We start from the raw sequence: 12,211 nt of genomic DNA, 5'->3' as shown, positions 1-12,211 counted from the left end.
GTTTCTTGAATCATTCAGATGGTCATGTATGGCTATGGCTGAGAAGGTTATGACATAGGTATAATTGGCTGAGACGGACCAAATGTACCATAAAAATTCTTTTGATATGGGTCCTTTGATGATGGGAACTATGAGGTATGGAGCATCAGCATCAAAGTGCTGAGGATATAGGTGAATTCTAGTAGTCATGAGAAGAAAGTGTAGCCAACAGAACATAGTGCTTTTGACAAGGTTTTAGACATCTGTTGGAGATTCAGGACGGGATATAAGAGGAAAAATGGTGGCTCTCATTTTGTGAGGCATTTTTGGTTTAGAGATGGTTAGGATGAACAGGGTTGATGTTTGGAGAGTGACAAGAGCTTTGGAGGCTCAGAACCTTTCTGAGGCCTTGAGAGGAAAGCTGCGATGGTGTTCTGGTGACCTTTGAGGTGATAGACAGTGAATTTATAGCGAGAAAACTAGTCTTTTCATCAGAGTAACTGGTTGTCTAGTAAAATTTTTCCCTTGGGATTAACCATTCTGGGAAAAGACAGTGAACTAATAAGGATTGAGATGAAAATTGAACTTCTCGATTCCTCTTTTGGCTGCAAGGATCTCATTGTAGGGAGCATGATAATGCTTTTTTGATTCCTTGAATCGTCCACTTGCATGTCCACAGTAGAACCTCTTTCCATTTATTTCTTCAATTAAGACAGCTCCCTAAAAGTCATCACTAATATTAGTCTACAGGATTTGCAATCCTTTATCAGGAATCTTTAAAAGCGATGGATATTGTGCAATTCTTTTAAGAGTTTGGATAGCTTAAGTTTGCTCTGTCCCCCATAGGATTTTTTTTGAGAAGTTTGGATAGCTGGCTAGTATGATTAGACACATGAGGGATAAAATCCCTAAGATAATTAATAATTCCCAGAAATTGTTGAATTTGCTTTACTGTAAGATTATCATATGGGAACTTGAGCACTTCTTCTGCAATATGTGGTCCAGGATAATATTGGCCATTTTCAAAATGCACCTGTCTCTCCTTTCTTTGCCGACAACATAATCCCATATTTTTTAATTATTGTTCCAAATTAGGACAATAAAAGTTTATGGGAATCCTCATCCTTTGAGAAGAGTAAAAAGTTGTCAATATAAATAAGGAGGTTATCAAGTATAGGTTCAAAAGATTCTAGTCATGACCTTTTGAAACAGTGATGGGGCGACTTTGAGCCCATATAGCATAACAATCCACTGATATTGGGCATTTGGTATACAAAAAGCAGTTTTGGGCCGATCTTCTGGGTGGATACTCAATTGCCAAAAACTAGCTTTAAGATCAAACTTAGAAAAGATCTTCGCATCTCTAAGATGGACTGTAAATGAACTAGGCTTTAGTAAAAGAAATTTGTCATCTTGGAGGAAAATATTAAGAGGTTTATAATCAATAACCAACCTTTTCTTTCCTCTTTTGATTTCTGATCTTTTTTCAACATAGAACACTTGTTTAATAAGGCCTTGTTTAAGTAGTGCAAAACATTCTTTTTTAACAAGCTTGAGATCTTCTGGATTCATTCTTGGATGAGAAGCTTTTGTGGGATTAATATCTTCATTCTGCTTGAAGTTGATGACTGTCATCACAAAACTTAAGAAGATGATCTCGAATGCCTTCATATCTTAGTGGTGCTTTTTGGATTTCAAACAGATTAGGAATTTTAGTATATGTACTAAAGAAATTTTTATATCTAATTCTTTTAGGTAATACTTGAATATTCTTAGTATGATAAATAATGATATCTTTTCTAGGGAGATCACTTCCAAGAATTCATCCATGGAACACATCCGGGAAAGAATTGAATACCAATCTTCCTTCATGTAATCTATTCAATCTTGAATGTATTTGAATCAGCAGTAAGGAAATATTGGTCACAAGGAGTCCATGCTTCAGGATTCATGATAGTTCTGCAAACTCTAGTATCTATGAAAGCAATAACAGGAATTGGTTTTTCATATCTTCCTGGAAGGATATGGATTTTAACATTTGGCTTGGGATAACTTTGTTGTGTCCTGGTTGAGGAGAAAGGGCACGAAAGAAAGATGGGTTATATTTCAAGGTATACATGGGTTGTTCAAGGGAATATAAATACCCTTGAGGACTATTATCTTCTTGGGATGAAGGTTCAAAATCAGTTTCTTCATTTTCAGAGAAAGGAAGAAGATATTGTGTTTCTTTATCTTGAGCATCTTGTTCTTCAATGACAGATTCGATATCTTCATCTTCATTGATCATTAAAACAATCTACAAGTGTTGTAGCATCTTCACCTCTCTCTTTTTGTCTTGTTAGGATAATTTTTTTGCAAAATATCATTTTTTCTTGCACAAATAGCACCTGTTAGATTTCTTTGAATAAGGCCTACACTTTTTGACGTACCTCAGGAATGACTTTCTAAATCTTCTTCTGGAATAAGAACTGTATGGATATCTGAATCGACGATAATAAGATTTTCTCTTGGTAGAACAAGAGCAATCCTTATGGACTTTGCACTTTATCTTTAGATGGGGTTTTTTTTGCAAGCATGCCTCAATTTTGATTGTCCTTTCAGCATTCCTTTGAAGAACTTCTACTGTTCATAGAGCTTGTCCACAATTGCCAATGCCAACAGGTATATTTCACTTATAGAAATATCAGACATATTTCTGGTTGCAACTCATTTGGAAGAGAGGCAATAAAAGTATGCCTGAGATTGACATCATTAGCTCATCCAAGTATGCTTTTGCAAGTCTCTTTTATATAAAGAACAACATTTCATTTTAAAGTATTTTTGATGCTGCCTTTTGTCAATGATCTGGAAATCACTAATGAATTCCTTATGAATGAGTCCGATAAGAGTTCCTACATTATCAACTCTAGCTGCCTCTATCTGCTAGTAATCACTGAGACTTTAAAACTATTCTCTTAATGTTCCCGTCAATCTTGAGAGAAATTCAGTGAGAACTTCTTCAAGATTTCTATTATGCCTGGCAAGCTGCAAGTCAATCCATGCTCCAAAGTCATGGAGTCTATCTCTCTATTTTTCTAGAGGAAAGTCATCAAAAGTGAATCATGGACCAGTGGTTGGCTTGTAATCTATTCTCCTAGGCTCAGATGTATTAGGGACAAATGGTTCTTCGTCAAAAGAATCTTTAATTGTAGACCATTGCTACTCTGGAAATATCAGCATGATACATTTCAAAGTCAGAGGTAGAACTATACTCAACAGAAGGATCAGACTCAATTTTAGAGCTTCCATCTAAGGAGGGTTGGTCTTTATTTAAGGGCTAGAGAGTGGCTATGGTTTTGTTTGGATCAATAACATTAAGAAATATTTTATTTCCATCATAACACGGTCACATATTGTGTTAACATAAATGTGATGTTTCTTTTAATTGATACACAAGGTTAAGAAATATATAGTGGATAATTGAAATAGAGTTACTTTGCCCTATTACCCTTATGTTAATCATTTTCATGTGTCTTAAAAGCATGGATTAATATGATCAGTCTGACAAGCTAGAGATATCTTCATCAAGGTTGTGTTTAGTTTTATCAATGTCCTTTTTTTTTTTTTGGTCATCAAGAGTTTGTATCTATGATATGTTTTAATTTGCAACAGGAGGAAGATTCATATAGATAAGCTTGACATCACATCTCCTCAGATTAGGAGTGTATGTGTTCTTTTGGTTTTTACTTATATATCTCTTACTAGGCCGAATTTTGTCCAAAGTGGAACTTCTTGTATCAAGTCAACTTTGCTCTCACTACATATTTTACTACCCAAGCATACTCCCAACAAGGTGGTTTTGTATCACTTGCACCAGGAGGACTCATATGAGTATACTCGGTATCACATCTTAATCGAGCCAACTTACTAGGCCAAATTCCATCAGAAGTGGGACATCTTACTAGGCCAAATTCTATTTGAAGGGGACTTCTTGTATCAAGTCAACTTTGCTCACACTACACATTTTACTACCAAGCATACTCCCAACAAGGTAAGTTTGATCTACAATAAATGTGGTTTTGTATCACTTGCATCAGGAGGAATCATATGAGTATGCTTGGTATCACATCTTAATCGAGTCAACTTACTAGGCCAAATTCTATCTAAAGTGGGACTTCTTGTATCAAGTGAACTTTACTCACACTACACATTTTACTACCCAAGCATACTCCCAACAAAGTAAGTTTGATCTACAATAGTTATGGTTTTGTATCACTTGTATCAGGATGACTCATATTAGTGGGCTTGGTATCACATCTTAATCGTCACATCTTAATAAGGTAAGTAAGTCCAATCTACAATAGATGTGCCACCTAGCAAAACCTAATCCACTATCTTAAATGAGATTCGTCCTTGAATATGTTCAATAAAAGTGGGATTTGAACTCGTTCAGTCTTTGATACCAAACCTTAAGAATCAAAAATAGCTATCATGTTAAAAGCTTAAGAATGAGTTGGCTTGATATCACATCTTAATCGTCACATCTCAATAAGGTAAGGTAAGTCCGATCTACAATGGATGTCTTAAGAATGAAATGCTAGCCATCATGCTAAAAGCTTAAGAATGAGTGGGCTTGATATCACATCTTAATCGGCACATATCAATAAGGTAAGGTAAGTCCGATTTACAATGGATGTGCCACCTAGCAAAACCCGATCCACTATCTTAAACAAGATTCATCTTTGAATATGTTCAATAGAAGTGAGATTTGAACTCGTGCAGTCTTTCATACCAAACCTTAAGAATAAAATGCTAGCTATCATGCTAAAAGCTTAGATAAAAAAGGATGCACGAAATAGTCTTTATAGCCTCATTTACTACTATGATGCCTTCTGAATGACATAATGGCAATGCCTCCTTAATGTTGAAGCTATATCTCCCCCATCCTCCTTGCCCACCATCTTTTCCTTTGATTTCTTCACCTCAAGTGATTTTGTCTCAAAGCTAACAAGCTAAGATGGCTCTGCATTAAAGGCACTATTGTTATATATTGGCCATGGCTAGGTGATGGAAATATGATGAAACAATCAAAAAAAGGATAGAGGGATGAGGCAACCGGAGGATGGACAATTTTGACACCAAGTACAACCATTGCATTGTATAGAAAACCTTATGATGATGAACGAGAGAAACATGGAGTGTCAAAAAGATGTGACCAAATATGGATAAAAAGATCTCTAATTCATTAATGGCTTAAGCTGTACATAAAATGTTTTACATGCATATTTAAACCTGTAATTTGAGTGTCAAAATATACACAAAATATTACAACTAGGGGTGTTCAAAATTACTTGTCTCGATTTCGATCATATTGAGACAGGACAGGCTTGTCCAAAAATTTTTTCGAGACAAGACAGAAAATAAAACTTGGACGGGACGGGATGCGAGACGGGGTCATCCCGTCCCGATCCCGTCCTGGATATATATATGTATATAGATAATAATATTTTTAAACTTACTCCAGACATTTAATATGATACTCCTCTCATTTAAAAAAAAAAAAATTGCTTCATTGTCTTTTCCCCACCCAAGCCCTCGGCCCTCACAATCTCCACTCTTAGAGTCGCCGCCTTGCTGTTCATCCCCTTCCCTTGCTGTTGCTATCTCCCAATCGCAAGTTGTAGACTCACAATAGGTTGCGTCGTGCCAATCTCCTCGGCTCTCTCCCATCCATCAGCTAGTTCCATTGCCTTGTTGTTCACTTTACCTTCACTTCTCAAGTTCTCTTCATCATCATCGTGTGGCTCCATGAAAGATTCAGATAGCAGTGAGTTAAAGACACAAGCTTTCGTCATTATCATCGCTCAGCCTTGGCTACACGCTTGCACTCTGTTCTTCTATCAGTCTCCGTCACGCCTTCTCCTTCTCTCTCCCAAGCTAGAAATTTCAAGCTTAGGTATTAGGATTTTTTTGCGGCTAATCGATGTGTGAAGAAATTGCGTTAGATGCTTTGATTTGAGGCGCTGAAAATATTAATTATTCTCTGTTGTTTTGTTTCTTTGCTTATGATTCTCATGAATTGGTTCAGATCTAATGAAAATTGGTACTGATTTTGTCCCTTGGCATGGTTAATTTCTTAAATAATGCTTCTTCTCTCGGCTTTAGTTCATTTTTTATTTATTATCTTTTCACAGAAAAAAAAGGAAGAAGAAGAAAGTGGCGAGACGTCTCGGTCCCATCCCGGTTGTGTCCTATTCCGTTTGGAACTTGGACACTTTCGGAATGGGACGGGACACGGACCAAAAATTTTGTCCTGTTTCTGTTCATTAGGATGGGATTGTCCCGGTTCCATTCTATCCCGTAAACATCTCTAATTATAACTTCATGGAGATTTTAATTTTATTTTTATAAAATTTACTAGAAGCAAAAATGGCTAAAAATTGAATTGAATAGATTGATAAAATTAATAGAATAAGTCAAATGATAAAAACTAATTAAGATGCAGCCATAAAACATAATTTTCGTTGGCAAAATACACACACAAAAACATAATTTGAAGTAATTGAATGAAAAGCACTTGATTTAGACCTGATTTTTTTCCAACCGATTTAGTCATGGTTTGTTTATCAAATAAAAAATAACTAGTACGAGTTTTAACTGTACTCATCGAAACCATGGCTCATCTGAGAACCGCGCTAGCTAGTTTCCATGTTCAGATCTGAAATCTAATCTACAGCTGCACTATTGCACTTCAAAGTTTCTTAATTTCAATCAAAGTTTTGCAATTTATTCTTCTTCTGTACATTGCAATCTAGGCTTTCGTATCATTTCCCCAATTTTCCCGACAAATTCTCGGCGATGTCATCCTTACTTCATCAAAGAACAATTCACAATCCTTTCACCAATCGATTCCCTTTTTCCCCTCCATCCTCGACGAATTCCCAGAAACGGATTTCGATTTTCAGCCCTATTGCGCTTCTTGTCCTCTTGTGTCTCGTTGTGGTGTTTGGCGTCTTCTCGCCCTGGGTGGACTTGCCCCAAGGCATCTTCTCAGCTTCCGAACCGGCGATCTCCAAGTGGCGTCACTATACATTGGCACAAGCGCTGCCTTTTGTGGCCAAGAATGGGACGGTGATAGTTTGTATTGTGAGCCAACCCTACTTGGCTTTTCTTAATAACTGGTTGATAAGCATCGCTAGGCAAAATCGTCAAGATATGGTGCTTGTGATTGCGGAGGACTATGCGACACTTTATAAGGTCAATGAGCGTTGGCCTGGCCATGCGGTACTTATCCCACCTGTGCTTGATGGTGAAGCTGCCCATAAGTTTGGTTCTCAGGTATGTACAACGTGATTTAATTATATGATCATACTACGAACTTAACTTTGGCCCCGGAAATTATTGGTGCTTGCAGGATAGTTCTTTCTTTCGTCTAGTTACTTGAAGGGACCATTTTTAAGACGAGCTTATGTATTCTCTAATTTTCAATTTTCAGATACTAGAGCCGATTAGTTCTAACAATGCCAGTATGAAATTTTTAGTTTAGTCTTATTTTGTTGATTCTAGTGTTCTATATATTTCAATAATAGGCATCTGAAGTTGATATTGATTTTATTAGAGTTTAGTTGTGACTCAGAAGCGGGTAATTCGTGATTTGAGTTTATCGTTCTTTTACTTTGCATAATCGACGAAGTAGCAAGTTAGTTTTTCCCCTTTCCAGTTTCCATAACGAAAGCTGCCATTTTAATTGCGTATACATTTTAAGACGCAGAATTGCTGATTTGCTAATCTATTTCGCCTGCCTTCGCTGATTTGTAAGAATGTGTAGCATAACCCCTTTTTTTTTTCAATTGACGCATTGTGGCACGAAAAACTGCTTTGATTTTATGTTAGCATTATTCATCCTGCCTTACAAATTGAATGCGGTTCCTTTGGTTATGAAGAGTGTTCATCAGATTCTAGACTAGATAACTTTTGGCTATCTGTCTCTCAGCAATATAAGAAGATATCTATTGTTACTTGGTTGCATCTGTAATGAAATCATTAATTGGATCCATTTCTTGACGATACACGGTGCTGATTCTGAGAATCAATTGTTTATTTTTTTGTCTAGGGTTTCTTCAACTTTACAGCCAGGAGACCACGCCATCTACTGCAGATTTTGGAGCTTGGATACAATGTTATGTACAATGATGTTGATATGGTTTGGTTGGCTGATCCATTTCCTTATTTGGAAGGGAGTCATGATGTGTATTTTACAGATGATATGACTACAGTAAGTGTGTGAATATAAGTCTGGTACATTTTTGCTTCATATCAATTATTATCTACATCGAATCATGCAGAGCTACTTTTGGCTTCTGGGATGGGATAGTATAAGGGGATTACCTGTTTTATCACCTCAAACTATTGTTACTTGTTAAATATAAGGAAGTACAGTTTTGTGGAGGATGACTCAAAGTATATGTTATTTCACTAGATCTTCACTGAAGGACCTAGATGCAGATAATATTCGCAAAAATGAGAATTCTAATTGTATTGATTGGCCAGTATGTATTCTGATTAACTCTTCTCTTTCTCCTTTTCTTTTTAACCGTGAATTAAAGCTTGTCTGATAATAAAACTTAAGATCCATGGCATTACTTGATGTAGTCATGTAGCAGTTCAGCATGTATAGGATTCCTCCTTATTTGGTCCTTCGGGATTTTGATTGCTGTTCGATATTAGAATAGATGATTATATAAGTATTCGAATTCCTTCAAAGACTTGGGTATCATATCTGGTGGAGGCATACCTGGGACCTGCTTGTGTTCCCTAAATATGTATTCAAATAATTTCAAAGACCTGGATTTCATATATGGATACATACTTGGGAAATGTTGGTGTTTCCTAAAGCGCATTCATATGATTCTAACGAATGAGGCTCTAGCAGGGCTTTTCCCCTTCTGAAGTCCTTGCAATGTGATGCTGTATTCTTATCTCATTGATTTCTTTTCATTTCTTTTTTTTGACCAGATCAAACCATTAAACCACTCTCATGATTTACCACCACCAGGGAAAAAGGGGCGCCCTTACATATGCAGTTGCATGATTTTCCTGCGCACTACTGATGGAGCTAAGCTAGTTATGAAAAAGTGGATTGAAGAACTTCAGCTTCAGCCATGGTCTAAGACCAAGAAATCTAATGATCAGCCTGCTTTTAACTGGGCTTTGATGAAGGCTGCTAAAGAGGTCTGTAACGTTTGTCCCATTTGGCTTAGTTTCCGATTTAGTTTTTATGTTACTTATACTGCAAACTCATGTGAGAAGTAAGCTTTTTTTTTTTTTTTTTAAATAAAGAAAACTTCGATATTTCCATTAGAATAATAGGATTTAAAGGGCTGTGCTCAGTATAAACTATAGAGTCATTTATTCTGAGGTTTACGGGCAAATTCTCGCTAATCTATCTGATGATAATGTGAGTAGTGTTTATGGAAGATATTTATTACATGAAAATAAATGAGGGATATGCAGTTTCCTTTCTCAATTGAAAAGCAGAATACAGGAATTACTTTTCCATGCCAACTCAAGACAAATCAATCCTTTGTTTCTCCTGGGTTATCAAGGAATGACCAGAGGAGGCAAATTGTCATTGGGAGGAGGGGTTTTGCTGTGGTTCCTGTCAATAATAGACTCCAAAATTCTCTTTATGAATGAACTGTCAATTTGCACTTCTCATCTATGTTTGTGATTATAGTTCTCAAGTGCTATAAATCTGCTTCAACGGTTCTCATATGTGCGCTAGAAGGATGAACCCAAATCTCATATAGTAGTGAGTTTAATGCAATCGAAGAGTCAGCGAATTTGTCTGGAAAACTAAGTGAAGCTCCTGTAGAATTGAGTTTATTATTGTCTAGAAGTCAGTTTATGATTTTTTGTAATGCGCAATCTTCTTTTATCATTTTTGCAAAGGAGTTCAATTTGTTTATAATTAAGTTTGCATTTCCGAACATTATACCATCATAAGCAAATTTCTATTGATGTATTGAAAAGCATCTGAAGTGAAGCTGTTTTTGTCGTCTTCATGCAACTCTCTGCAGGTGGACCTGTACTTGCTGCCCCAGCCTGCATTCCCCACAGGAGGTTTGTATTTCAAGAACAAGACCTGGGTTAAGGAGACTAAAGGAAAGCACGTTATAATTCACAACAACTATATCATAGGTTTCGAGAAGAAGACAAAACGGTTTCGTGATTATGGCCTCTGGTTGGTGGATGATCACGCCCTTGAGTCCCCACTTGGTGGATTATGATTCGCGGGAGATCTCTGCATATTTTTTGCCATGATCAAAAGCATTTCCGTTCACATGGTACTTCTGTCCAACCCACTTATCCCACCGTGCATGACACATCTTGAAAGAAGAAATTCTTGCAGTCCATTGGCTTCCCGAAGAACCCATGAACGTCACTCAATCATTGGCTGGCAAGTTAATAGTGTTATGAAAATCTTAAGCCAGCAAAGCTCTACAGAAAAATTCAGTGAATGAAGTCTATCAAAAATAGGGACATGACCGAGGTGGGTCTGATGGAGAAGTGTGCATCCCTTCTTAATTTACTTCGATGACAACATTTTTGTGAACTGGTTTTGCCTAAGAATATCTCCCTTTGGGGAAGTGAACTGGACTTGTGCCAAAACTGCTATGTAGCAAGTATGGCATCTGCTGGGACCCGGGCCATTTTTCATTATCCCTTTTGTGATTTTCACTTTGGTCTTTTTGTTTACAATAGATAAAAAAGTAGCTTTTACGTGTAAATTAATGTTTTAAAAGTTGGATGGGATATTTACTGTAAAAGTCGCTGGATCATAGTTTTTATTATTTACCTGGTTAGAGGTGAAATAATAATATTATATGTATAAAAATAAATTATTAAATAAATTCGAAATATGAATTTAAATAATCTAATTTCATGATGAACAACTATCTCAAATGCTGACCAGCTTACTTTAGTGATGTTAGAGGGCTGGTCTGAACCCATAAAGGAAGATTAAAATAATCATCTTTCTGGAAGGAAATATTAACAGAAACCCACTTGATTAAATAACTGTACTAAATAGTACCTCCATTGTATCAAAATCATATTATTGTCTCAAACGACTTTTATTTTTGGGCAAGGGTCCCCAGTGATTTTGAATAATAGAGCAGTTCCTTTCATTCAATTTACCTGTTGTTAACTTAAATAAAGGAAGATTTTTAAAAAAAAAATTTAAGACAAGAGATAATTGAAAACGAAATTGTGATGATCAAGTAATTAAAACATGCATAAATAACACAAAGTTACTTTTTCATTAATAACTAAAAGTTCATTATTATAACCAAAAAAAAAAAGTTGGAAAGCAACGATTTCACTTTTTCGCTGTAATAATCAAATCATTTCTATATTTCCAATAAAAAATTGGTTGAATCGATAAAAACATGACTTAAATCTAATAATCATGCTAATAATGCAAAAATCATGTTGGTTGATAATAAGTGATCGTGTATTGAACAATCAAGCTTGTTTTAAAGATGTTAGTAAGACTAGTCTAAACTAACCCAAATTTTTATTGAAAATAAACAAGTTAAAGCACACAAAACTCTTAATCATGTACAAATGATCCCTTAATTTTTAGAACTTAATAATAAACCTCAATGAGCTTTTGAGTTTATATTGATAATCCTCAACTATCAATTATATAATCCTTAAACTACATTTTTATGTACACATAAAGCCCTCAAAATTTGATTGATATGTAGATAATCTTCTTAAATTTTAAATCATTTGCTGATAATTAATATACAAAATTAATTATACCAGAGTTACTCGCATAAATGAAAGAATTTAGGAATTTTATTGTAAAGCTTTAAAGATTATGAAAGTTCTGTAAGATTTAGAATTCAGGGGGTCTTGTATAATTTAATTGATTTTGTCAAGAAATACTGGGTCTCACTAACAACATAAACCCATTTTGGATAGAAACCAAACCATGGTTTTAGAAGTGCTTTTACGGATTACGAAGTAAATATGTAGAGGAGATTACCTCGTTTTGCGGAAAAGTGATTCTGAAACTTAGGTTTTGGTTTTGCCAAACACCCCTTAAATAGAGACAGAAGTAGGTAATGAGCAGTAAATACTATTACAAACGCTGGCCAAAAAAAAAAAATTATGATCAATTTTCAAAACAAAATGCTTATTCTAGTGACATTGATGAATCTTGTCTGACCTAAACTTTTATTTA

At 35.6% G+C, this 12,211-nt stretch overlaps 1 protein-coding gene across 2 annotated transcripts; it reads left to right on the top strand.

The window, feature by feature from the left end:
• The first annotated feature begins 5,652 nt into the window (after positions 1-5,652).
• On the top strand, positions 5,653-10,815 carry LOC114714767 (UDP-D-xylose:L-fucose alpha-1,3-D-xylosyltransferase MGP4). Of its 2 annotated transcripts, XM_028899546.1 has the most exons (5): positions 5,653-5,914; positions 6,774-7,296; positions 8,072-8,233; positions 8,974-9,189; positions 10,038-10,815. In XM_028899546.1, the coding sequence occupies exons 2-5, from the start codon at positions 6,817-6,819 to the stop codon at positions 10,245-10,247; spliced, it is 1,068 nt and encodes a 355-aa protein (XP_028755379.1). In that variant the 5' UTR covers positions 5,653-5,914; positions 6,774-6,816; the 3' UTR covers positions 10,248-10,815. The 2 variants fall into 2 exon arrangements, with proteins under 2 accessions (XP_028755379.1, XP_028755371.1); XM_028899538.1 differs by lacking the exon at positions 5,653-5,914 and having other exon boundaries at positions 6,581-7,296.
• The last annotated feature ends 1,396 nt before the right edge of the window (positions 10,816-12,211 follow it).

The sequence above is a fragment of the Neltuma alba genome, unplaced genomic scaffold (assembly GCF_004799145.2).
Source record: "Neltuma alba isolate B1F8T4 unplaced genomic scaffold, ASM479914v2 tig00001968_pilon, whole genome shotgun sequence".
NCBI classification, from domain to species: Eukaryota; Viridiplantae; Streptophyta; class Magnoliopsida; order Fabales; family Fabaceae; genus Neltuma; species Neltuma alba.
Note: the sequence above shows the minus strand (reverse complement) of the source record. Positions and strands in the feature narration are given on the sequence as shown.